The 26,218-nt window shown below is 47.4% G+C and overlaps 11 protein-coding genes across 11 annotated transcripts; 7 read left to right on the top strand and 4 right to left on the bottom strand.

The window, feature by feature from the left end:
* Nucleotides 1-386: 386 nt before the first annotated feature.
* On the top strand, nt 387-2,271 carry FSST1_001296 (major facilitator superfamily domain-containing protein; the record flags this gene model as incomplete). The annotated part of the gene is made up of 9 exons (XM_083227114.1): nt 387-651; nt 715-839; nt 893-1,056; nt 1,105-1,188; nt 1,238-1,414; nt 1,471-1,554; nt 1,606-1,889; nt 1,939-2,041; nt 2,097-2,271. 9 exons carry the CDS (start codon nt 387-389, stop codon nt 2,269-2,271), a joined length of 1,461 nt encoding a protein of 486 aa, XP_083091478.1.
* Nucleotides 2,272-3,213: 942 nt separating this feature from the next.
* FSST1_001295 (uncharacterized protein) lies at nt 3,214-4,285 on the top strand (the record flags this gene model as incomplete). Its single annotated transcript, XM_083227103.1, has 3 exons — nt 3,214-3,325; nt 3,381-3,560; nt 3,618-4,285. The coding sequence occupies 3 exons, from the start codon at nt 3,214-3,216 to the stop codon at nt 4,283-4,285; spliced, it is 960 nt and encodes a 319-aa protein (XP_083091477.1).
* A 1,161-nt stretch (nt 4,286-5,446) lies between these two features.
* FSST1_001294 (glycosyl hydrolase) lies at nt 5,447-6,994 on the top strand (the record flags this gene model as incomplete). Its single annotated transcript, XM_083227092.1, has 1 exon — nt 5,447-6,994. The coding sequence occupies one exon, from the start codon at nt 5,447-5,449 to the stop codon at nt 6,992-6,994; it is 1,548 nt and encodes a 515-aa protein (XP_083091476.1).
* Nucleotides 6,995-7,358: 364 nt separating this feature from the next.
* FSST1_001293 (glycosyl hydrolase) lies at nt 7,359-8,723 on the bottom strand (the record flags this gene model as incomplete). Its single annotated transcript, XM_083227080.1, has 1 exon — nt 7,359-8,723. One exon carries the CDS (start codon nt 8,721-8,723, stop codon nt 7,359-7,361), a length of 1,365 nt encoding a protein of 454 aa, XP_083091475.1.
* Nucleotides 8,724-9,657: 934 nt separating this feature from the next.
* FSST1_001292 (uncharacterized protein) lies at nt 9,658-11,350 on the bottom strand (the record flags this gene model as incomplete). The annotated part of the gene is made up of 2 exons (XM_083227069.1): nt 9,658-11,183; nt 11,233-11,350. The coding sequence occupies 2 exons, from the start codon at nt 11,348-11,350 to the stop codon at nt 9,658-9,660; spliced, it is 1,644 nt and encodes a 547-aa protein (XP_083091474.1).
* A 360-nt stretch (nt 11,351-11,710) lies between these two features.
* FSST1_001291 (Zn(II)2Cys6 transcription factor domain-containing protein) lies at nt 11,711-13,522 on the top strand (the record flags this gene model as incomplete). The annotated part of the gene is made up of 4 exons (XM_083227058.1): nt 11,711-11,789; nt 11,847-12,216; nt 12,274-13,247; nt 13,293-13,522. 4 exons carry the CDS (start codon nt 11,711-11,713, stop codon nt 13,520-13,522), a joined length of 1,653 nt encoding a protein of 550 aa, XP_083091473.1.
* Nucleotides 13,523-13,547: 25 nt separating this feature from the next.
* Nucleotides 13,548-14,586, bottom strand: FSST1_001290 (uncharacterized protein; the record flags this gene model as incomplete). Its single annotated transcript, XM_083227047.1, has 3 exons — nt 13,548-13,724; nt 13,775-14,469; nt 14,523-14,586. 3 exons carry the CDS (start codon nt 14,584-14,586, stop codon nt 13,548-13,550), a joined length of 936 nt encoding a protein of 311 aa, XP_083091472.1.
* Nucleotides 14,587-15,108: 522 nt separating this feature from the next.
* On the bottom strand, nt 15,109-16,920 carry FSST1_001289 (uncharacterized protein; the record flags this gene model as incomplete). The annotated part of the gene is made up of 4 exons (XM_083227036.1): nt 15,109-16,333; nt 16,384-16,533; nt 16,585-16,771; nt 16,821-16,920. The coding sequence occupies 4 exons, from the start codon at nt 16,918-16,920 to the stop codon at nt 15,109-15,111; spliced, it is 1,662 nt and encodes a 553-aa protein (XP_083091471.1).
* Nucleotides 16,921-17,812: 892 nt separating this feature from the next.
* FSST1_001288 (general substrate transporter) lies at nt 17,813-19,480 on the top strand (the record flags this gene model as incomplete). The annotated part of the gene is made up of 3 exons (XM_083227025.1): nt 17,813-17,957; nt 18,006-18,081; nt 18,133-19,480. The coding sequence occupies 3 exons, from the start codon at nt 17,813-17,815 to the stop codon at nt 19,478-19,480; spliced, it is 1,569 nt and encodes a 522-aa protein (XP_083091470.1).
* Nucleotides 19,481-19,944: 464 nt separating this feature from the next.
* Nucleotides 19,945-23,121, top strand: FSST1_001287 (glycosyl hydrolases family 2, TIM barrel domain-containing protein; the record flags this gene model as incomplete). The annotated part of the gene is made up of 3 exons (XM_083227014.1): nt 19,945-20,515; nt 20,561-21,947; nt 21,999-23,121. 3 exons carry the CDS (start codon nt 19,945-19,947, stop codon nt 23,119-23,121), a joined length of 3,081 nt encoding a protein of 1,026 aa, XP_083091469.1.
* A 1,208-nt stretch (nt 23,122-24,329) lies between these two features.
* Nucleotides 24,330-25,730, top strand: FSST1_001286 (uncharacterized protein; the record flags this gene model as incomplete). The annotated part of the gene is made up of 1 exon (XM_083227003.1): nt 24,330-25,730. The coding sequence occupies one exon, from the start codon at nt 24,330-24,332 to the stop codon at nt 25,728-25,730; it is 1,401 nt and encodes a 466-aa protein (XP_083091468.1).
* Between the last annotated feature and the right edge of the window lie 488 nt (nt 25,731-26,218).

Genomic DNA, 26,218 nt, shown 5'->3' with positions numbered 1-26,218 from the left:
ACCAATTGTAAAATATGTAACAATCAATAGTGGCAATTATCATGGAATCGTTCCGGCATCATGACCCGAGTATCTCGTCTCGGCTGGACCTTCTTAACAGAAACGTCGCCGATAACGCTCAGACTAAACCCCGTGGGGAAGGTCAAGCGACTGATCTCGGCAAAGACATGATTGGTTGAAGAGCTAACCGGCTAGACGTCTCGCTTGGACCTTCACTTTCATCATATCACGCGGGGAATTAACAGAGGAAAGGACAGGAAGTGACCCCGTGGGGTAACAGCGATAAGGTTGGCGCCGGTCTTGGTGAATAACATATATAAAGACTGGTTTCTACCAATGTTGATCTTAGGTCCATCAGTATCTTGTGTTTGTCTGCTTCTTGAACAATGACTGATCTCAAGACTGTTGTTTCCTCCCCTGGTGATGCTCGCGCCGAATCGGTGCGAGCAGCAGAAATGTCTCCCACTAGAGATATTCCTTTGTGGAAGTATATCTGGCGTCACAGTCTGACCCAAATGATACTTCTGAGTATTCAAGCATTTTGTGGCCCTGCCATGTCAGATGCTATTGCAGGTTTGGGTGGCGGTGGTCTTGCTACTCCCCAGGTATCCAACATTTCGACTGCCCTTCGCTATACTGCTTTAGCATTCAGTACGTACAGCTAGACCCCTAGATTAATAATTCTGAAGACATACTGACTTCTTGTTTCTCCAGCTTGCTTCATGGGTGGTCCCATCGTCAACAAACTAGGTGTCAAATGGGCTCTTGTCATCGGCTCCATGTCGTTCCCCATCCAAGGCTCAGCTTATTATTGCAATAGCAAGTTTGGCAATCAATGGGTCAGTGAGCTCAGAGATATTTTGCCTTTATACATTTACTAAGACTTGTACAGTATCTAATCTTGAGCGGTGCAATCGGCGGTATCGGAACTGGTTGTTGGTATGTCGCTGAAGCCGGTGCCATTATGACACTTGCGCCTTCTGGAGCCCGTGGTAAGTATCTGGCTCTTTGGATCGTCTCTCGAAACCTAGGGCAGCTCGTGGGTGGTGCTATCAAGTAAGTCAAGTTTCGGTGCAACGTGTGATGATGCTGACAATTCTCCAGTTTGTCGAAGAACCACGAGAAGGGTGTGAGTGGTGGTGTCACGCCTGACACCTACATTGCTTTCCTGATCATCGAGTGTCTAGCGTAAGTTATGCTTTATGACGAACTAGAAGAACAAGCTAACATTGTTCAGTTTGCCTTTCGCATTCATGATTACTCCGTTTCAACACGTTATTCGGTCCGATGGCACCAAGATTGTCACCGCCGAAACACTTTCGACGAAGTTGGAGATCAAGCGTATCGCAAAGACCATGACCTCCAGGCTTATCACCTTGTCTGCCATCTGGGCTGTGTGGTCCTTCTTTTACAGGTAAGAGATCCAACCTCCCTGGCGTATCGTTAATCTTGAATTGACATTGGTGCTAGTGGCTCTTGGTCAACCTATCTCGGAATCCATTTCACTATCCGCGCCCGAGCTCTGTCATCTCTCGTTTCACCTTTCTTCTGCATGTAAGTAACCAGTCGCCTCTTTTTCAAGTAGTTGTTCTCATAAAGTTCTAGTATCGGCTGCTTCGGTCTTGGTTTTATCCTTGACGCTGAGAAGCTCGCACAACGACGCCGTGCACAGATTGGTCTCTACACCGTCGTCATCCTTAACGTCGGAGTTTACATCTGGTCAATCATTATGCAAGCTCGCTTTGAGCGGAACGACCCTGGTGCCATAGACTGGGACGACAATCTGTTTGCGACTTCCTTCTTGCCATACTTCTTTGTGCAGACAACGGGACCACTTTCACAATCGTACATGTACTGGCTCTTGTCTTCATTTGCTACTGATGCGCAAGGTATGTCCATACTTGGCGCTTGTAGTTACTCTCCACTAACGACTTGCAGAAAATGTTAGAAACGGTGCTGCATTCAGATGTCTCGAGGCCATTGGTCAAGCCATTGCGTATGGCATGAACACACAGACTAAGAGTGACCCTCTGGTCGGGTTGTAAGCTTTTTCAGACCTTTCTACGGGATCAATTGTTTGACTAATACTCTGACAGCTGTGTAACATTCGCTCTGCTCGGCGCTTCGCTACTACCCATGATCATGCTCGTTAACAGCACGCCCGACAGAATCCCTGCCGATGAGATCGCTGAGCAGCAGGCAATGGGAGATAAGCTTGGGGACATTGAAGGCCAGCGTGTCCAGGTAGATGAGGGCCAAATCAAGAAATGAGTGGCCAGTATGATATATAATGCATGGTGATACTGTAACTTATTTAGCGAATATCTACTATAGTTAAAGAATCACCTCACATTAAGAATTTACCGGGTGTACGAACAGATGGGGACGTGAAGTTCTTCCAGGGACAGCGCGTATGAAGATTGCCCTTGTGGATAGACGCACAATTCTCAGCCAATGTGGGTATGGAGGGGCAACACCGTTTGTTTCCTCTAATTCATTGATCGTTCCCCTCACCTGTTGCACTGATACGCCCAGTGACGGCCTTCATTGCATCACTATTGGATGTCATGTATCGCGAAAGATGGTGAGAGTGTAGACTAATCCTCGAACATCAGATCATATCTCCTCTACTGCTAATAATAACCTTTTCAACGACTTTTATCTTAGAGGTCCTCTAAATCCTAGCAAGCTACACTCAACTAAGTGTTCAAGAGGGATGGAAGCTTGCCTTAGTGCAACAAACACCATTGGTGCTCCCCTGCAGCAACAACGATTCTCGTTAGGCTCTCAAGAGATATATGCTGTCAAGAAACAAAGCGCGTCAAGGACGAATGGAATCATTTTTGTTTTCAGCTCTATATTCAGCTTTTCTGAATTTTCGCATTGGTCGCATTATCGAGACCTGCTCGCCAAGACGTCAACCAATACCAGGAGCTTGGTTAAGCCTCAGCGCTTACATGCCGATCGTACCTGCATGTGGCATCAGCACTTTGTCTTTCACCACAAATTTGTGAAGACAGTATTTTGAGAAGGATTTCGATGATGGGGATTGAACGGTCAAGTATATATAGATGATGTCTGGTTGCTTTGTCGTCACAGCCAAGCTCATATTCTCTCAACAACATTCTTTCATACCGACACTCTTTCAAACTGACATTCGTTTTTTTTTTGTTTTTTTTTTGTTTTTTTTACAATACTCTTTCTTCATTTATCATGGAGGCTCGTGCAACATCAGAGAAAATGTCCACCGGGTCTCTCTTCCTTAGGATGATCGGTGTCGGCGAGGCCAGGATTGGCATGATATGGTTCATGCTAGCCATTCTTCGTATGTTCCTTCAATCAGGACGTAAAAAAAGGAACACTACTAATAAGTTTACCAGTCGGCTTTATAGCTAATATTGTTGTCCTCGTCGGCTGTGCCTCGCCTAACACGCAATCAGTCTACCTCTTCAGTGTCGGAAGTGCGGAGCTTGTCAATGCAACCGCCAATGTGACTGGTGTTTCGCCGAATAAGCTACAAACGGTTGAGCTTCCAGAGTACTGGTACTGGGGCCTCTCAGGTGCGTTGGTACTTTCATATACTACTACGTGTGCTTGAACTGACACAACTTTGTTAGGAGTGTGCATGAATATCAAGACCAGGAATCTGTTTGACGTCGAGGAGAAAGTCATCTGCAAGCAGAGCTTCCCACCCGTGTTCAGCGTAGAAGACATGATTTCTTTTGCCGTCGAAGCACATCTCGGAGACAACAAGAACACCTCGGCCAAAGCCAAGATGATGCAGCCTTGGACGAATGCACTTGCAAAGATCCAAGACGATCTTGTCGAACCATCCCGTCCCAGAGATCTCATGAGAGCTGCGGCTGCCTTTTGTGTTCTTTCTACCATCCTGGCTTCTATCATTTTAGTCCTCACCGCCTTATACCTTACCATTCTACGGGACTTTCTTAGACGCTGGATGCTTTATGCCCTCGCTTTGCTTGAAGCACTGTTATTCACTGGTTCAGGTGTCATGATCGGCTATGCTATGCGCGAAGGTCCAAGAGGGATTATCGAACTTTCTAGTATACCTCAAGGACATGTGTATGGAGCTGGCAACACCGCCTTTACCTTGGGTGCTCTAGTCAAATATCTTGCCATGGAGATATTCTTGTTTCTATTTTTTCTTGGACTTCTTCTGGTCCTTTGGCTTATTTACTGCTGTTTGCTTTGTTGCGTGGATGATAGAGAAAGGGTCAAGGTCAAGGTCCAAGTTATCAACAGGTACTTACCTGCGCAAGGCTGATAGTGTCAGCCGTGTTCGTTGAACATAGGAATTTAGTGTGGGGAGTTGCAAAACGGTTGATGATGGATTGTTTATGTGGGATGTAATGACGGCGTTTTGTACATCTTTTTACCTTATGAATTGCGGATTGTTGCCTACGTTTTTGTCATGGAGTTCTCTCAATGTATTAGAGAATACGGCTATGGGTAGTACTTCAATCTAAACATGACTTGATGTTTCAATTGTCGGTTTCAGGCGCTTCACCAGTATGCTCATGAACATTGCAACACTATCATCGAAACGGAAGACATTCCGGACCCGCTCCCCAGGCGATACTGACATATGGTATATGACTTTGCCAATACCAACAACTACTACGTAGTACGAAACAGCACTAAAGCAATAGATAACGTCGCCCCAAACTGCTAGTCATGTTACTGAAAGTGGGCAATATACGAAGTACCTTGTTCTAGCTTGATCTGCTCGTGTTTCTGATCATCTGGAGACATATCTCGCGACTGTAGATCTTTCGTTATGCGACCCAATGACAACTTGATCGAAACTTGACTTAATAAATAATTGCAGACCGAGTTTGTTAAGAGATCTTATCCAAATCTGGGTACAAAGACGCTGTATCACGAATACAGACATTTTAGGAATCGATACATGCAACCATGACCGCAGCAAAGCTTTACGAGACTTTTGCCGGGATCAACAAGATGCGAAAGCGTCTGGTGCGATGTAACAGTGGTTCTTTAGCCTAAAACAGTCGACTTTTGCCAGAACGTATTCCACTACCAGGCCACCAGACTCTCAAATCTAGACTGGCTAACTGGAAGAACTGCACCGTTTCTCAATCAAACCGGCAGTTGGAGGACAATTGATCTGGAGACGTATTGCAAGGTTCCCCGCATGAATCATCCGATTCAATACTGTTTTCCCCTCCAATCGGAGCCAATAAATTAAATTAAATTACTGCAATGGGATATGTATTGCCGTCCGAATCAGAGGAGAGATCGATAGATTTGGCGAAGATGTTTGTGCCAAGTACACCAATGATGCAATTGGAAGGACTCTCAGAATATATCTACACCGATTATATACAAGACAAGCCATCGCGGGGGATCCAAACTTGGTTTTGGACATCTTCACTTTCAAATACTAATCCATCATACCTTCACCATGACGGGCTTCAAGAAGACTGCCATATTTGGCCTCCTATCTTCCATTGCGGTAGCTACAGCTCAGAAGTTCACAAACCCTGTCATCTGGGAAGACCTTCCCGACAATGAAGTCACCCGTGCAGGAGACGCCTACTACATGACCTCCTCGACATTCCACTACTCCCCCGGTGCCCCCGTTCAGCGATCTTATGATCTTGTCAATTTGGAACACATTGGCCACTCGGTTCCTGTTCTCGACTGGTCGCCTAACTACAGTCTTGAGAATGGCAGACAGGCGTATGTGAAGGGTATTTGGGCCTCATCTCTCAGATACAGAGAGAGTGACAAGAAGTTTTACTTTGTCGCGTGCATCAGTGGTACTGGAAAGACCTTTGTGTACAGCGCTCTCAGCCCGATGGGCCCATGGACCAAAGGCGCGACGATCAACAAATGCTACTACGATGCTGGATTGTACTTTGATGAGACGGATACTCCATATGTTGCATATGGTCGTGACGATATCCACCTTGCGCAGCTTAGCAAGGACATGAATAGCGAAGTCAGAGAGCAGGTCGTGCTCAGACCCCCTCTAACGCTTGAGGGAGCCCGACTCTACCAGCGGAATGGAAGCTGGTACATCTTCTTAACTCGTCCTCCGGATGGCCAATACATTGCCAGGTCCACTAGCGGACCTTGGGGACCATATGACAACCGCATCATTGCTGATAGACTCAAACTCTCCAATGTCCCAAAAGCTGGATCTCCTCACCAAGGAAGTCTTATCCAGACTCAGAAAGGCGACTGGTACTATATGGGCTTTTCAGACATGTATCCCGGAGGAAGATGCCCCGTACTTGCACCCGTTACTTGGAAGAGTGATGGTTTCCCTCAAATTACCCTTGTCAATGGTGCTTGGGGCGACTATGAATACCCTCTTCCTCGCCGTGATGTCGCCAGTCCTATCGGCACCGACAACTTTCCTGGAAACCAGCTCCGAGCAGACTGGGAATGGAACCACAACCCTGTTACCAGCGGCTTCACCGTGAACAACGGCCTCACTCTTCGAACTGTCACCGTCACAAAGGATCTGTACCAAGCTCGCAATACCCTGACTCATCGCATTCGTGGTCCACAGGGTCAAGCTACAGTCGTCATTGACTTTTCACAAATGGCTGATGGTGATCGCACGGGTCTTGGTGTCCTGCGTGACCAGTCAGCGTGGATCGGAATTGAGCGTGAAAGCAACAGCTTCAACCTCGTCATGACATCAGGTCTCACCATGAACGCAGACTGGTCAACAAAGTCTACCGGTAATGTGGCCGCGAGAACTAACAATGTTTCATTCCGGAAACTGTACCTTCGGGCGAACGCGGATGTTCGACCTGGACAGGCTGGTAGTGCCAAGTTCAGTTACAGCACCGACGGAAACAGCTTCACTAGCTTCGGGAGCACGCTCACATTGGGAACTTATTGGGAATTCTTCCCAGGCAACAGGTGGAGCGTTCACAATTTCGCAACCAAGGGTCTTGGTGGTTCTGTCAAGGTTGAGAGATTTGACAACCGCTAAGTGTTGGAGAGTACCTAAATTGTATATATTGTAGTAAGTCGTTTTTTGGAGGCCTGTAGTAAACAAGTCGTTTTATGAGACTTCCAATTACATTTCCCTCATTGACAGGATGATAGGGCCCTGTGTGAGTACCAAGATGCAGTAACCACGAGTCTGTGCTACCTACATGCTATGCTGAGCGTGATGCACATCTATGGCAATGTCGAAAACAAGAAGGAAGGCGAATAAAACGCGCTGAATTGTGTCAATAGAGGAATCAGTCATAAATTTAGATGATCTCCTGTTAGAAATTGTACAGTATCCTAGCACAAGCTTCACATTGCTCCTATAGTTGACTAAGTAGAACATGTTACCCGCCCACTCTTCACTTGAACTGCCACCAATTGAAGTTAAACAAGTAATCAGACCCCTCGCCAGAAAATCGAAGGAACAGATCGCTTGTGCCCATAGCTCCGCTAACAGGACAGTCAATCGTCCTCCAAGTCTGCCAGCCACCAGTCGAGGGAACCGTGCAAGTCCCAACGAGCTTACCAGTCTCACTTCCTAATCTCAGCTCAATCTTACCTCCCCGGCTATTAGCCGAAGCAACGCGAGCACTGAAGGACCGGGCTCCGTTTCCAAAGGCCACGCCCTTGACTTTGATGTAGTCGCCATTGTTGATGAAACCAACACTGAGACCGCCCTCACTACAAGCCTCAGTCTCAACGCCATTAGTCCATGCAATGGTTTCGGCTTCTTGACGAGTGTATGGGTCGAGGGGCCTAACTTGTGCAGGACCGGCTGTGGTCATACGCAGTTGTGGAATCAGTCCATTGGAGTTGTACTGGAAGCTCTCGACAGCGACTGATCGTGTGTAGCCGCTTCCACCGGGGAGAGCACCATTGTGGTAGAAGAAGTAAGACTTGTTGTCAAAGTCAATAATGGCAGGGTGGTTGGTGAAACTCTTTCCTTCGTGCGCCATGAGGACGCCACGATATGTCCAGGGGCCAGTTGCGGTGGGACCAGTTGAGTAACGGATGTCTTCAGAGCAGCAATTTGCTGCGTAGAGCATGTAGTACATTCCGTTACGCTTGTACAGCCATGGCCCTTCCTCGAAGTTGGTTGGGCGATCAGGGTTGTTAGGACGGGAACCAAAGCCGGCTGTTGTAAGCTGGACCTTGTTGATACCGCCGCTATAAGATATCATGTCCTGGTTTAGCTTGACATAGTAGAGTCCTGGGTTTCCCCAGTACATGTAAGCTTGCCCGTCATCGTCGATGAAAACGGTTGGGTCGATCTCATTGTTCTCTACCAGTGGCTTGTCCAAGGTGTCACGGTAAGGTCCGACGATGTTATCGCTCACACCTACGCCGATAGCCATACGTCCGTTTTTCATGGCGACAGGAACGTAGTAGTAGAACTTTCCGTTGCGAGCAGCAACTTGGCCGGCCCAGGCTCTGTCATTGGCCCAACTGAAGGTGGTCAGGCCCATGGGGGATGGATGGTGTTGCCAGTTAACCATGTCATTTGATGAAAACAGACGCCAGTCCTTCATATTGAAGAAGGTAGAGCCATCTTCATCGTGACTTGTGAAAAGGTAGACACGGCCATTGTGCACGATAGGGGCCGGGTCGGCAGTGTAAACTGTTTGGACAATAGGGTTATCCGCGTTGGCGACACTGGATGTAGACAGTAAACTACTGAGAAACAGAAGGCCTTTGGTAATGGCCCAGGTGTTAACTTTGACCATATTGGCGAAGTTGTCCACTGGTTGCAATAGTAGATGGATGAACTGGTCAAAGTAAGGAAATGGTCAACCTCGAACAATCCTCGTGGGACAGATGGCCGTATATAAGATTAATATCTTACATTGAGATCACAAACCGCCGAGCTGTTGTTAATTTGGCTCATCAAGTAGAGAATACTCCTGTAAGTGTAGCATGATGGTAGTGTTGCATCCTTGTAAACTCTCACGATCGTGTCCTCGCCAATAAAGTTACATCAAAGTTGGGGAAACTGAGAGCTTATTCGAGCGCTTCTCCAAGTACTCATCAATTTCTTCTTAGGTCTCGGATTCGTTTGCGAGAATGCCGGATAAATCTCAGGCACGTCGTAACGGACGCGATGCGAACTTTGAGATCATCGGACTCAGTAACATGCGATCTTGTTGTTAGTCAAACTATCCAATGAATATTCATACTTTCATGCGGGGTATTAAGCATTTTTCCGCTCCAATTGAGGTATTCGATGCCCAAAGCGTGCCATGATGGTACTCTTGTTCTTGGCCGTGGGAGTTGGCTATGCCATCTAAATGGATAGAAACTCTCTTCTCGCCACTCGGTCACAGCTTTGTATGGTGATTAGTACGGCTGTTGGCTGCAATACGCTATGCCATCTTTTTCTTCACTCTGGACTCGGGCACTTCCCCTCCGATGTTACTGTAAACGTATTGGGGGACCCTCAGCCGCATAGGGCCCGGTCATCAATAATAAACATAAGTTCTTGTTACATTGCATATCGAGAATACAGCCAGACGAAAAGAACCTACGCCTGCATGAGTATCGTAAGTCAACCATTTACGGGGCACTGACTCTATATCGCAGCATCTAGATACCTTATTAGACCAAATGGGCAAGCTTCAATGCCCAATACATCGTCATTTTTCAACGCCTTCCCTCTCTAGTTTATGTATGATGATTTCCTGCATTTCCAGCTACAGCCGCAATGAGTGCAGCACCCGTACCTGATCCATCCTTGGTAAGCTCTATCTTTATTCTGTTCTCATTTGTACACCCAATCTCGGCGACATCACGTAACGCGCCGCGCATCAACTCTTCGAACTCGGTATGAAACTCAAACAGAGAGCCATCCACGGCGATATTGATATCCTCCTCTACCAGTATTGTCGACTCAATAACCTCTTCTGAGCCGTAAGGTGATTTAGCAACCGGTATGTCGGTGTCATCGTCAGGTCGCAGGCAGCCACATATACTTCTGATCAGTCTAGCCAGTGACGATATCTTGCCCCCCTTTGGTTGTTTAGTAGGCTTCTGGGCAATCTCTTGCGTTTGTGCTGTCGTAGTTGTCTTTTGAGTCGTAGTTGTTGACTGTAGTCTTCCTGATTGTAGAATGATTGCTGCAAGGCCTGCGCCGACTAACCGAGCAGATCGCTTTATGATGGCTTTTGCAAGGCGCTGGATCTTTCGCATCTCCTCTACAGTGGCTTCATTTACAGCCAGGGTCCGCCTCAAGAAGGACAAGGGCCCTTCTGTGTCCTCCGGTCCGAACTCGGTGATCATGGTCAGAAACGATGTTTCGATACCCATGTAACGATGTACTAGACTTTCGTCCTCGAATGTGATACTCAGGCTCCCATTCAAGACGAGTTCCAAGATGATCAAACGTAGCAATTCTCCGAGATACATACCAGACACCATCTTCTCCAGTAGACCACACCCGGGATCAGAAGAACCCTCATCGATCAGCTTGTCGAATCGGGTCTGGGGGAGAACTTTTAACCCATCGTCCCAGGAACCCCATTCTGTGTTGATTACCATAACGCCATCTTGATCCTTTGTTGTACTCTTGTCGCTGTCTTCCAGTCTCTGTATGTTCGTAATTTCCTCGACATAAGCAGCATTAGTTCCTGTGCCCAGAATGATAGCTGCTAGAGCAGAACTCGATTCTTCAGCCGTGTATGCCTTTGTTAAAAGTGTACCGACTGCATCATTTGCCAAGACGCAAACTCGTACTGGTAGACCTGTTTCATCGACTGCTTCTTGTAACAAGGAGCAGGGGTCTTGGTCTATGGCACTTGGAATGTCCCATCCCTTGTCCCAGTGAACGAGCGTACCCTGGGATATTGATGTCTGTTCACATGTAAAGCTGAATGTGAATCCAAGGTTGAAGGTTGCCTGAGAAGAGCGTTCTCTCTTATTTTGCAGTCTGTATTCTTCAAGAAACTCCCGTATCTTTAATGCGATAAACTGAAAAAGAGGCTTGTGGCTATCGTTCACACGTAACTCAGGAGGCACGACGTGTTTTCTTTGGAACACATCAAATAATGAGTCTCCGTGTAGCTCAACAGCACAGACTCGGCAGTTCGTACCTCCAAGGTCAACGGCAAGGACCAATCCTTTTTCGCGTCCCGTTGGTATCTCGGTGACAAAGGAAGGTATCTGATAAGAATGCTTGGCTTTCAAGCCATGTTCTGATAGGCCTGGTCAGCGAGATACAAAGATGGAGAGGAAGATACATACTCATCTGCTGAACGAAATAATTGGTAGTTCCTTGAACCTTTCCTTTGTCAACATCAAACTCTTTGATGATTGATTCAACACTAGCCAAATGGCCGTTTCTGATGCCATTTTCCAACATGGCTAAATTCGAAAGACCAGCAAAAGCCGATGCGGTCTCACATGAAAAGTGAATATCGAGTGCAAACGGTACTGAGAGTACAAGTGCCAGAAGACTAATACCAATTTCGCCAAAGTTGCCGGGACCATGTCAACTGAGATTTACCAAAAGAGAGTAGTTTCTCAACACCAGATCACCGGCAAAGCCCGGTCCGAAACCGGCCAACCTCGGCTTGAAGATGTTCCCAACCACTTTTGTACTAGGCCGTCGACTCTCCTCTTGATAACCATACAAGGTGATATCCGGCCACTTCGCCGCTCTTTTCCCCCGCATCATCCACTTTTGCACTGACAGTCAGAACCAAAAAGCAACAATCACAGAATGACCTTCGGCGAAGATTCCCGACAACAAGGCTCTGGGGGTGATGAGTCTGGAGCGCACAAGGCCCGCAAGGCTTGCAGTTCGTGCTGCCCCTGTAAATGTTCTTGGCATACCATGCTAATAATAGAAATCTCAGTCAACTGTCGCAAGCAAAAAATGAAATGCATTGTACAGGGTAACAGCGAATCATGCCGACGATGTCGTCGAGCAGGCTTACCTTGTGTCTTTGTGCCAAGAGCAAACGCAGCTCAATTGCCTCTGGTATCTGAACCGTTGGATTCAGAATTCAAGAACAATGTTCTGTCAAGGCTCAAAATCGTCGAAGAGCGATTAGGTCTTCTAGGTGACAATAACATGAGCTTGGAAATGTTCGCTGGTGTACAGGAACTATCTCCCGACCCGACGAACGAACCACTTTGGAATGCGATTTTGCAGCTGCAGAGATGTTCATCTGATTTACCTTCAACTATATGGCATCGTGATACTGTGGAATCACTTTGGTCGTCGTATGTGACTTGTTCATCCCATTCAAACTCAATTGACTAATACCTTTCGAATTGTAGATTTCACGACAGGATGCCCGGCCTACACTTCATGCCTGATAAACAGACATTTTCAGCACCCCAACCAGTTCTTCTCGCATCTATTCTCTATTGTTCAAGCACAAGAGGACCACCAGACATGGTCGAGATCGCACCACATTTCTTCACAGTTCTATGCACCGCCATAGCACAACTCAGTATTCCTAGTAGCGAGATTGGTCGTCCCATAGAGACATCTGTCTCCCGAGAGGAATGGGCTTTCCAGACGGTTTTGGGCATCGTACTTGCTGGACTTCTAACAGAAGGCAATATCCGAGAAACAGGGAACTGGATCTCTGTAGGTTATAGACTCATGCTGGACTATTGCCCAGCTCACGTCGATGATACATCACGAGAATGGCGAAAGTTATTCAGTGGCATACAAATCGTTGATCTTGAACACTCTTCAATCCATCTAGCCTACCCGGTTATACCAATCGAAGCACCACTTGAAGTCTTGCGCATGTCGCCACTAGACCAACTCTACAAGTTATCGCGCATGATGCACACGGGTTTGAGTCACTTCACGGGGCGTCGATTGCCGACGATATGGTCATGCTTTGAAGATTCACGAGTCGAGAACAATAACTTCACTACTAGCTTCACAGCCATTGACGGTATACTCATTCGAGATTGGGCCAAGCAACTAGACGATTGGCTGGTGGAGTTTAACGGAAAGACACCTGAGCCTGATCAAAGCAGCAAGCTTGTTCTTCGGCAATATGTTCTCCATAGACTTCTAGTCCTTTCCATTTATCATCCTGCCAGAAGTGGCAGTCTCTGGTCTCAAAGCATCACGTCTCATGAGCAGGAAGAATTACTCCTGTCAGCTCGTGCGACACTCAAACTTCATCAACATGATGATTCGATTTGGTCAAACTGGGACTTGATCATAATCACGTGGGCTGCTCTTATTGTTCTGCAAGGTATACAAGGTGGTATTGGGGAAATAGAAGGTAAGTCACGAGTTACTCGTCAAAACAAAACTAATCATCATTCAGACATGACAAACATCAAACTCCATCTCGACATCCTCAAGCAGAAGAACGAGCCCAAACCAAGTCTTTGCGATAAACTCATCGCACGCTTGGAAGAAAGCCTCCAGGAAGTCAGCACACCCGACTTCTCATATGTTCAGCCAGCGCACTCATCCGTCATGGATCCCTCATTCGATTACACCTGGCAGATATTCGATCAGGTGAACTTGCAACAAATTCAGTTTCCGGGTTGATACAAGACATGATATTGCATGTATATCACATGTGAGTAGGAAAGGTGACTGATCGGACTCTGGTGACGGGTGATATGCGTGAAGCCATGTTATCAGGCTTCAAGTCTCCTTCATCATCCCCATCAGCTGTAAGGGTTGGTGAAGGAGGTAACTGCCCTGATGATTCTTTTTGCTTGATGGTTTTCGCGACATCTTTGAAGTACTGCAATCGATTAGTACAGTAGCACAGAATAGTCCGATCTAGAGACTCACATTGACAGTCTTCACCTTCATCTCAAGTGTCGCATCCTCATCAACCACAACCATACTCTTTGAGTGAAGTTGAAGACACGAGAGCGTACAAAGATGACTCACTCCGCCTTCAACAGCCTGCTGCAACGCCAAGGCTTTTGAAGCTCCGGTGGCGATGATCACCACTTCTCGGGCATCCATGACTGTCTGCACCCCAACAGTCAATGCCATGTCCGGTACTTCATCGATGTCATCATCAAAGAACCGCGCATTGGCGATCCTTGTTTCGTATGCAAGAGACTTGACTCTTGTGCGGCTAGAAAGGCTAGATCCTGGTTCATTGAACGCGATGTGTCCGTCTGTTCCTACGCCACCAAGGAAGAGTTCAATACCGCCAAATGACTTGATCTTGTCTTCATATTCTTGGCACTCAATAAAGAGATGGGGGGCGTTGCCGTTCAGCAAGTGTATGTTTTGAGGCTGGATGTCGATATGTTTGAACAGACTCCGGTACATAAAAGAAGAGTAGGATTCAGGATGATCACGAGGCAAGCCAACGTACTCATCCATGTTGAATGTGACAACATGACGAAAGGATATCCTTGAGGCCTTGTATGCGTTGATGAGACTCTTGTATATGTAGATAGGACTACCTCCAGTGGGAAGTCCGAGGACGAAGGGCTTCTCTTCTGAAGGGTTAAAAGAGATAATCCTGCCTTACCGATATGTCAGTTGCATGTTGGCGGCAGGCAGGGTTAAGTAAGCTTACTGATAATGTACTCTGCGATGTAGTTGGATGCCTCTTGGGGGCTTTCACGGATGACGAGACGCATCTTGATGTTCGGAAATATTTGCAAAGAGTAAAGGCGGTTTTCGGAAGATAGTTGTCACCCTAAGTCAAGTCTCAGACAGTTTGGCAATACTTCTTTCTTATTAAACTGGCAACTCATTATTACACCGGCCATTCTCAATTCTCTTGCGTTATGTACGTCATGTAAGTGATTGCCGAACCCCAGTGACTCAATCACCCTCTACTCTGTTTGATAGAGTTTACATGATGGCCGAACTTTGCCGGTGGATCAAGTGCCTGAACACAAGCGCCAGCTCGGCATACTACGGTCATGTTGCGATACTGAAGTCTAGTGATTAGATACACTAATCATATTGACTCTGTTCCACTGTAAAGTAAGGATAAACAGAAAGTCGGATATAGTGTCAACCTTCTAAATGCCTTCACTGTTGGATCATGGTCGGGTCACGTTGATTCAACTCATTAAAGTTGAAGGTATTAATATGTACATAATGCATGAGTAGCTAGAGAAGGCCCAAAGCAGTTGTCACTATACTATCAACGTCTAGCAAGTATACTCCATGTCCAGAGTCACCTTAGGAACTCCTTTGAATCCTTCAGGAACTACATACGAAATATTGTAAATCCAGTGGTTCCTCAGTGTAGCGCCGTAAACAACATCCTGCTTCACCAGTCCTGGGGCGGTGACGTTGACGTCAAGACAGGGCAATTTTTCCAAACCCTTGACAACGTTCTTGTTTCCAAGGGTCCAAGAAGGTGGAATGCCGGTCAGTGCGAAGGTGAAGATATCAGTGCCCTCCTGAGTAGTGTTGGGATAAGACACGGTCAAGGACTTGGGTCCGGCCTTGGCATTCAGGGTGGATGTGCTAGGGTACAGAGAGAAGAAACCCATATACGGATAAGGTTTGTGCTTGGGGTCTGCAGCCCACTGGACAATGGCAGGAACGTATTGGTTACCCCTGTTCTTCTCCTCAGCTACAGTTTGGCCGCCGATCATAAGCTCGGCGCTAAGCCACGATGTAACATGGCGAGCGATCTTGGACTCGAGATCTTCGTAGATGGTCTTCTTGACAAAACGTTCGCCCTTCCACTTGCCCTTGGACTTGATGATAGACTGAGCTTTCTTGGAGACAGTTGGTGCAACAACGTCAAGAATCATTGCGATAGCTGCGCCTTGAGCAACGTCATACAACAAATCACCTTCTCCGAGCGGTGGCTGGCCCCCAACTCCACGGCCATAGAGACCCCAGAGGACCATGGACAGAATTTGAGAATGAGTATTAGCGTCGCGGCTGTATGCACGATCATACGGGCCAACCATATTGCCAAGATAAGGGTTGTAGTGAGCCGCAATATCGTCCCACAACTTCTCCAAGATGAACTTGGCGTTCTTGGCCATGGGGTCCTCCTTGGGTCCATAGGCGATGTTCGCAGCAAGAGCCCAGATATCGATACCGTAGTAATTCGGCGCATTATACTCGGCCAGCGCGTCTCCGTCTTTCTTGAAGAGCTTGAAGATATCCTCGCCTTGTTCTTTGGCAAAGTTGATAAGCTCTTTGTTATTCTTGCGCTTGCCGACCCAGCCTGTTGTGAGGATTCGCATGATAGCTGGGTTGGAGTAGCCAAGAATCAAGTTGTCGTCTTGGGGGAAAGAGCCATTGCGACGCATGCCTCCAATTGCAGCTGCTTCGAGGGCGTCTTCGATGCGAGACTCTAGGCCTTTGGGGAGAAGATGGCCAAATTCTTCAACAACTTGGATGAGTTGGGTACTATTTCTGGTCAGTTCTTATTCATTGTGTTCTCGTTGGGAATTTCTTACCCGACGAACTCTCTCCAGTTAGGGTCATAGGATCCATAGATTGACGGAGGATACAATGTTCCATTCGGTGTGGGATCAGGCTCATCCGGGGCGAGCTTGAAAGTGCCATACCAAGCAGAGTCGAAGTCGCTGTTCAATTGGTTCTCAAGACTATGAGCATGTCAGTCAAACGCCCACCAATTGTAAAGATAGACCACTTACACATTCTCGATTGCCTTGACAGCAGCCTTGACATCATCGGTCTTTCCACGATGCAAAAGTCCAGCAATATACCAGGCTGTGAAGCGGATGGACCATTGACCATTATCTTGGTACCAGACGTATCCGTAACTAGAGTCAAACCTTGAGTCTGACACTTCCATAGAATAGTCAAACAAGCTCTGCGCAGCTATTTGTTCTGTCAGTGCTTGCCGTTACATCGGTGCTGTTTCACTTACCTGATGTCAACTTTTGGTTGCCATTGCGCTGTGCTAGGCTAGCTGCGGTAGCTGTAGAGCTGACCGCTAACAAGGACGTGGCGAGTGATAGAAGACCCATGATGATTGCTTCACACGATAACACAATACTCTTGGCAAAGGTTGAGGATCAAGCAATTGACAAATAAGAGGGAATTGAGGTCCCTCTTAACAGAAGTCATGACTACTCGCTTAATTCCTTACGATTATCGTCACCTTTCTCGGAACTCGTATAGTGATGGGCAAAGCCGGTGAAAGGACGCCGGGTTTATTATCCCATCTTGAAGTTCCCCCGCAATCTGCCCAGGGCTAGTTCAGCACTTGTCAATTGGATCAAGAAGCTAGGATCCAGCTGATGGGGCTATTGTCACTCTCTCCACATTTGATAGCATTCCCCGACTTTAGCCACCATAGGGCCCTGAAGTTATCTTCGTAACGGGATAACGAAGCGTAGTAGTCAGATGTCCTGTCTTCGTAGGAGTTGTCGCCTCTGCTCTGTATGTCTCAATTGCTCTCGCTGTTCAAGCGGAAGCTCGAGCATGTCCAACAAGGGGTCATCTGCATAACAACGTTGAAATGAGACATGAGTCAAAAAGTCAATTGATCTAACGCCTTCAAGCTACTATCACGACACTAATTTAGTACACCCATTCCCGCGGTATTTCGGCTTCAAAAGACCCTGAACCCAAACCACTCGGAACATGACCATCTCCTCATCGCTACCGGTAAACATCGGCCAAACCACCGACCCCAATCCCCCCTTCACCCTTGTAAGTCAGGTCGCGTGCACAGCGGAGACCCCCATGGGGATAAGTGCCACTCACTATCTTTTTATCGCGGGGATAAATGGCCCACTGTCGATACCATATCTCTTTAGGGAATCTTTTGATGATAACACTACCTTGTCTCCCCTCCTTTTTCTGACTACAGGTGTGTCTTCAGTTCAGTTCAAGCATATCACATTCTGTGTCAAGATGGTTCAAGCACAGGCTTCTCTTGCTCTGGACGACCAGCTGGCCGCTGGCTGGTTTGGCTGGATGAGAAATAAGGGCATCATGAAACTCAATGCTATTCTATGTCTATCACTCATCTCCAGTTACGCGACTGGCTATGATGGAAGTAAGCTTATCTCGACAACCCTTTTTGAAAGTCATCTAACGATTGCAGGTATGATGAACGGACTTCAGAGTCTGGATACGTGGAAAACCTCATTCAATAATCCAGATGCCCAGAGACTTGCCATGTGAGTAAATCCTTCAACAAACTTGATCGCTTACAAAACTAACACCTCCAGTCTTAATGCCATCCAAAACATTGGTCAATTGGCAGCTCTTCCTTTCTGCGCCGGTTTCTGTGACAAGTTCGGTCGTCGACCAGCTTTAGTAACTGGCGCATTCATCATGCTTGTTGGTGTCGGTCTTCAAGGCGGAGCCCAAAACACTGGAATGTTCATCGCAGCTCGTGGTATCCTTGGTTTTGGTCTCGCCCTGAACATCACAGCAGCCCCCGTCCTCATCATGGAACTGGCATACCCTACGCAAAGAGCACCCATGGTCTCAATCTACAACACGCTTTGGGGCCTTGGCGCTCTTTCAGCGGCGTGGATTACCTACGGTACTTTCAGAATCGAGAGCTCGTGGGCGTGGAGGATCCCATCCATTCTGCAAGCTTTGTCAAGTGTATTGCAGATCTGTTTGTGTTTTGTTATCGATGAGTCACCCAGATGGCTTGTCGCCAAAGAGCGAGAGGAAGAGGCTGAGAGGCTCCTTATCAAGTACCACGCCAACGGCGACAGCAGCAACCCAGCTGTTGCAATTGAGATGGAGGAGATCCGCGCTGCCATCCGTCTTGAGAACGAGGCTATGGAATCTACAAGCTATCTCTCCTTCTTCAAGACCAAGGGAAACCGTCGTCGTTTCTTTATCATCCTGTCTGTTGGTTTCTTCAGTCAATGGAGTGGTAATGGTTTGATCAGCTACTACCTGACTCTGATTCTCAACTCCATCGGCTACCGCTCTCAAGAGACTCAAACTCTCATCAACGCGTTGTTGACAATCTGGGGTCTCTTCTGGGGTGTTATATTCTCACTCCTAGTCAACAAAATCCCTCGACGAACTCTTTTCCTTGGTTCTACACTCGGTACGCTAGCTACATACATCACATGGACAGCGCTGCAGGCGACATATGAGCAGTCAACCGATGTCAACTCAGATGGCACTGGTGGACCAAGCGGTATTGCCAAGGGTGTTTTGGCTATGATCTTCCTCTTCAACGTTTTCTTCACTGCAGGTTGGGGTGTCTTGCAAGTCACATATGTTGTTGAGATTCTACCCTTCAACCTCCGAGCCAGAGGACTTGTGCTGTACAATCTCTTCGTGGCATGCGCTCTCATCTTCAACCAATACGCCAACCCGGTTGGTGTCACCAACTCTAAATGGAAGTACTACATCACATACGATGTGTGGCTGGCTGTAGAGGCTCTCGTCGTTTACTTCCTGTTTGTTGAGACACGCGGATTGAGTCTGGAGGAGACAGCGTTGGTGCTTGATGGCCAAGAGATGGGAGATAGGCTCGTTGGAGAGGTTCTTCGAAACACGGAGAAGACTGTTCATGTCATTGAGACTGAGAAGTCTTCCGCGTAGAATCTGATATGATTATATCTCTAGTTAATTTTAGCCGTAATACAAATTGATCTAATTTACGATTTCACTTCACTTCTCCATGTTCATCGACTGTGTCGCTCAGTCCTACGCGCCATGTAGCATCTAATTAGCCCATCAGAAGATAGAACTTATTACTTCTTGAACAGAATGTCATCATCTTATTTCAACGACAGATTGAAGATCCAGAACTATGAACTAGTCGGCTCCGAGACTCGGATCACTTGGCCGAGGTCCGAATATTCCCCCATTTGCACGGCCAATGTCGGTGAAAGTGGAACTTGTCTTATCACTTGTTCCCCGAATGTTCCTCCACAGAATCCACTATCTTAGCGTGAACATCACTAAAGTCAGCAATCGATCATCTCACAATCCATTTAACCAGACCATATTCCTCACGACAGCATCATCTGTGTTCATTGACTGCTGAGGTGTCAAAATTGAACATGGACTCGTCTCTGGAAAAGCCCGATTATGAGAATCTGGAGGTGATCCAGAGAAACCGCCTGCCTGCCAGAGCGTACTGGCTACCTCCAAGCCATCTCGTCCTCAACGGAACGTGGGACTTTCAATATGCACCTACACCATTGGAAGCCTCAGAATACCCTCCCACGGACTCTAAATCTGATGAAAAATGGTCACCTATTAGCGTGCCAGGCCATTGGCAACTCCAAGGTTATGGTCATCCACACTACACCAATGTGCAATTCCCTTTCCCCTCAGCGCCACCTTTCATTCCAACCGAGAACCCCACAGGTACCTATCGACGCAATTTCAAGGTCCCTGCTGAGTGGAACAGCAACTCCCAACTAAGACTTCGGTTTGATGGTGTCGATAGTGCCTATCATGTTTGGTTGAATGGAGAGTTTGTGGGTTATTCACAGGGGAGTCGCAACGCGGCTGAATTTGATGTGACAAGTCTTGTCAAGAAGGGAGAGGAGAATGACTTGGTCGTCCGAGTTTACCAATGGTGTGAGGCCTCTTATATCGAAGACCAGGATCAATGGTGGCTTTCGGGTATGTCTCTCGGTTCCCTGATAGTGTCCAAACTAACACAGACAGGTATCTTCCGTGATGTGACTTTATTTGCATTTCCTGGAGAAGCTAGGATTGAAGACTTCTTTGTTAAGACAAATCTCGACGCACAGTACCAGGATGCCACTCTTGATGTTGACATAACATTGCGCCAACCTGGAAATGATTCGCCTGTTGAACTATCACTTGTTCTTCGTGACGGCGATACGGAAATTGCCTCAACGGAAAAGTCCTCGAAAGATAAGGATACTACGCTCAAATTTGGGATGCCTGTCGCCAATCCAAAGAAGTGGACTGCAGAGAGTCCATATCTCTACCAGCTCGAAATCACCCTCAAGGCACCCAACACAAATGTCATTCAGAAAATTACACAAAACGTCGGCTTCCGCAAAGTTGAGCTGAAAAACAGCCTCATCACTGTCAACGGCTCACCAGTTCTCCTTCGAGGCGCAAACAGACATGATCACCATCCTCTTCACGGAAGAGCCGTTCCATACGACTTTCTCAAGCAGGATCTGTTGCTGATGAAGCAACATAACATTAATGCGCTCAGAACAAGTCACTATCCTGGTCAGCCTTGGCTCTACGACCTAGCAGACGAACTAGGCTTCTGGGTCATGGACGAAGCCGATCTGGAATGCCACGGCTTCTATGATGTTGTCACACAGCATGTTGAGCCACCCCCCTACCTGGACTATGAGGGAAGCAAAGAGGAATTCTTCCCCAAGGCAGCGCAGTTCACCTCTGATAACCCAGAGTGGCACGACTCGTACCTCGATAGAATGGTTCAAATGGTCCAGCGAGACAAGAACCATCCATCCATCTTCTCCTGGTCTCTCGGCAACGAATCTTTCTACGGCGCCAACCATGTTGCAATGATCGAATACGCCCGCAGTGTAGATGACCGCCTTATTCACTACGAAGGCGACATCAAAGCACAGTTGACCGACATGTACTCCTACATGTACCCCGACCAAGACCGTCTGAAGCGCCACGTTGAAATCGACGGCGTCGAAGACGGAAAGTGGCAAAAGCCCGTTATTCTTTGTGAATACGCACACGCCATGGGCAATGGACCTGGTGGTCTAGACGACTACCAAGACGCATTCCGCAAATATGAGCGTCTTCAAGGTGGTTTCATCTGGGAGTGGGCTAACCATGGTCTCTTGCATAAAGACGGGTACTACGCGTATGGAGGAGATTTCGGCGACCAACCCAATGATTCGACGTTTGTTATGGATGGCTTGGTGAATAGTGAGCATAAGCCAACACCAGGACTGACAGAGTTGAAGAAAGTATTCCAGCCTGTGAAGTTTGAGTTCAAGAGCGGGAAGGTACTCATCACTAATGAGTACGACTTTGTTGGGTTGGGGCACTTGGAGGGCGAGTTCTCAGTCCACGCAATGGGTGACAAGTAAGTCTATGTTCCCAGCTTTGAAGAGAGATGTCGCTAATTGATGTTTAGGGTATCACTGCTCGAGTCTGGCAAGGTGGAGATTCCAGAGGTCAAGCCCTGGGAAACCGCTAAGCTGTCTCTTCCAGATCTCACTCAGTACCAAGCTCATGATGAGGAAGTCTTCCTGCACATCTCTTTCAACCTCAAGGAGGCTGCAAAGTGGGCACCAGCATCTCACAAGATAGCATGGTTCCAGCACAAGATTTCCATCGACCAAGAGCCCACGACACCAGCTCCCTCTGCCACAGCTCAAGCCATTGATGTCAAGGAAAGCCGAACTGGAGTTGAGATATCGGGTGATAAATGGGTCATCAAGTTCGATCGTGTGCGAGGCTACATCACCAAGTGGTCACATGGCACTGATCTTCTCGAGATCGACAATGCGACGCGTGCTGCAATTTATCCCTGTTTTTGGCGCGCGCCAACGGATAACGATAAAGACAGCGCTGTTAATATTTGGAAGGATTACGGTGTTCATCGAATGACTTCCCAGCTACGATCTTTCCGGGTCGAGAAGGCTACCGACAGTGTTACGGTGAAGACGGTGACATATCTCGCACCTCCAGTATTGGGATGGGGCTACGATATTACCACACATTATCAAATCTCGTCTGACGGTATTGTATCAATGAAGCTTGATCTCCAGCCCAAGGGAGTTTTCCCGAAGGATATTCCCCGCCTGGGTCTCAATCTTCGCTTGCCCAAGAAGCTCAACCAGGTGGATTGGTTCGGTCGCGGGCCTGGAGAGTCGTATCCGGATAAAAAACACTCTCAGGCCATTGGCATCTGGTCATCTTCAATTGACGGTCTGGAAGTACCGTATGATGTTCCACAGGGTCACGGTAATAGGATGGATACGCGGTGGGTACGCGTTGTTGACGCGGATGGACATGGAATTCGAGCTTCGCGACGCGATCAAAGTACGTTCGATTGGACTGGAAGTCATTTGTCAGATGAGACGATCGAGAAAGCCAAACACCCGTGTGACTTGGTACGTGAAGAGGCTACTTTGCTGAATCTAAGTGCAAAGGTTGCTGGAGTTGGTAGCGCGACTTGTGGGCCTGGAGTGAAAGAGGATCTCAAGGTCAAGGTTGAGCCAATTAGTTATGAGTTTATTCTGGAAAAAATCTAGAATACAGGGTAGTCTGCAGTTCGTTTATGCAACATTGTCGATGAAATTATCTGAGCACAAAGTGTGTTGACGCGATGATCCTCATCTAGATTCGTTTATCAAGCGAGTATTGCTCTTCTCGTCTAGGGTAGCTTAAGGTTTATCGTCATTCCACGCGAAGCTATGAACAATTACTGTACACGAACCGATCGTCGATCGGACAACAAGTTTATCTACAATTTAATTTTCATTTTAGAAAGTATGTAAATAAAACAAATCATGCGATATGACCAATATTCGTTGCTCTTATGAGCGTGCAAGGTCAACGGTACGACCATAGGGCTGAGTGAATTGTCATAGCTCCCAATGGAAGATGCGGAGATTGGGTGTCATCAAACATTCCATGGCATTGTTTATTAGCTGAACTTTTAGCTTGTGATGAAATGAGCGTGAATGGAGGAGATGACTTTCTGAGACTAGCCAATTCGCTAGACAGTGGTGGACATCTTCTACGGTGTTCTGGAATGAGATGAGAGAATTGCACAGTTTATCATGAAGATTTGGAGTTCATAACAAATGCCGAGATATGCAAGAGCCCCACCATGTCACATATCTTCATGTTGTCTCAGCCATAGAGTCTCAGTCTTGGAGTGTTAGTTACATATGTCTCAGACTCGGTAGACCATTAGTGAGTCTTCAACTGTCATATGCTTCATCACAAGTTACACCACTGCATCAAAACAGCAGTAACTCTGACAACTACCAATGATACACGGCGTGACCGATGCAAGCATAACAAATGACGCACAGGGTTTATGCGCTAAGCCCCGCATTGTACCAGACACAAACTCTACACTATCACTATTCAAGTCAAGATGACCCAGTATAAGAGTCCCAATTCTACCGAAATGAAACAATGAAGGGGTAATGCCTAAGCGAAACAATGCAACACATTCCTCGCCCCTTTTTGTCAAAACAACTGCCCACTTGCTACCCACAACAGCTCTACCCTACCTACTCTGCTCTACTCTTCAAAGTAAACAAACAGCTCTTACTTTCTGCTCTTCTTTTTTCTTTCTCTTTTTCCTTACTAACCATGCAACTATTGCATGTCTAATCAATCAGTCACTATCACTGTCACACACTCAATACTATTAATATATACACGATTCAAATACTACATCACAGACACGCACGCAGACACACACAAAAACACAACCTAAATTAATATGGTCTGCTACGACATTGTCGGCAAAAGCAACGACAAGCCACTATGGCGACCGTTGGCTCACAAATTCTCTACTCTCGTCCTTAGAAGACGATCAAGTAAACGAGACAGAGTCGATCTCAACGAGAAAGCCCAAGAAACCCCAGCAAACTTCAAACCACTCGAAGTTCGATCCAATGTTCTCGAAGGTCTCCACGTCCCCAATAGTTGGCTCGTCGAGTCACCCTCGGCCAACTCCCACGACAAGTTGACCCTCCCCGCAATTAATCTTTCAGAGTCACAAAAGTCCCCACGATCGCGTGGCTTTGGCCTCTCCAAAGATTCATCACGACCATTCTCCATTGGAGATATCTCTGGGTTGTTAAAGACGGAATCAGATCGCGCGTCGGCGCTGGCAAGCTTGACAGCTGCCGACTCAGCACCTAAGGAATCTAGCGTCCTAGATCGTGGACGACCGGTCGAAGCTCGGCATTTAATACATCAGCCTGCCCGAGGCACCAAGACCAACCGCAAGTCACTCCCATTGGAGTTGATGTTCACAGCTCCAGTATACAACGAAGGCCAGACCTCGACTACCCCCAACGAAGACTCTGCAGTAAAGATTGACGCCGCCTCTCCTTCGTCCTTCCACGAATCGTCGCCTTGGGCTGCAGAACACAGGCGACGATCCACCATCCGAATTGTCAGCCGATCACCCACACGAGCCGATGAGACAAAGATTGATACGATTTCTACGACCGCCACCAATACTACAGACGAACTTGAACGTAGACCCAGCCAATCGATCCCGAGGAAGCCCGTCGCTCCAGCTCCCAGCCCCACAACATCAACAACATCAGCGCCAGCACCGGCACCGGCACCGGCACCAGCACTAGAGCCCACACGCACATCATCTATAAGAAGTAACAACACCGATGGCCCATCATATTCCACGTCCGTTACGAGACTCAAAGCAAAACAACCATCCAAATTGAGCGATCGTCTCTCGTGGATCAAGAACCTGGAGGAGAAGAACGTCGACAGACCAAACAAGGATCTGTCCCAGTTACCTAAGCGTGCTGGCACCGTCTCGGACAAGCTAGCCATGTTCGAGAAGAAGAACATGTCCGGTACAGCAAACAAGCAGCACTTGCTTGCACCAACGCGCACATACTCTAGCAGCCACTCGAGCACACACTCTAGCAGCTACAACTCAGCTCGTGGCCGAGAGAGCATCTTTTCCACAGACAGCAACGCGAACGTGTCGTCGACGCGCACCTCGATTGACACGACGCATCGTACCTCGTCAGTGATGAGCTACTACGATGACACCTTTCGACAGAAGCTTGAGTCACTAGTTGGACAGGAGCCCGCTGCTGCCGAGGAAGAGACCGAGGAGGTCAAGAGTGAAGAGAAGGAATAAGAACCAGACCAGCATATACCATACCACTTAACGATCCATCTCCGCCGCGTGAAAGAGCAATAGGAGTGGATCCAGATTATCACCAGAACTCTGTTCTTCCCGTTGTTGAGGCAGGCTTTCCCTCCACTTTAAGAACATGGAGCATATTACCGACACAGAAACAATACCCCCGACGGCGGTACATACATGTCTCACGACTACAATACTACATAGATTACCCCATTATGATTTCAGAATGATGCATGCGACTTTATATTTAATAGCATTTACTTTTATATCAGGATATATATCTTCTATTTGCCTTCTTTCGAAGTCCGGTCACCATGATAAGAATGACACAGAATCTCGTGATCGTACATGAGCTGAAAGATGACTGCGCTATTGATGGGACTTCTGCCCTGGCCTATAAAAATATCGTGACCCCGCATCTGACAATTCATGGCTTCAAATACTTTGTATTCACATACTGTTTTCTAGGGAAACACTCA

The sequence above is a fragment of the Fusarium sambucinum genome, chromosome IV, assembly GCF_050947815.1.
Source record: "Fusarium sambucinum isolate potato_lamoka chromosome IV, whole genome shotgun sequence".
Classification (NCBI taxonomy): domain Eukaryota; kingdom Fungi; phylum Ascomycota; class Sordariomycetes; order Hypocreales; family Nectriaceae; genus Fusarium; species Fusarium sambucinum.
The sequence above is the reverse complement of the archived record's forward strand: the minus strand, read 5'-3'. Positions and strand labels throughout refer to the sequence as shown.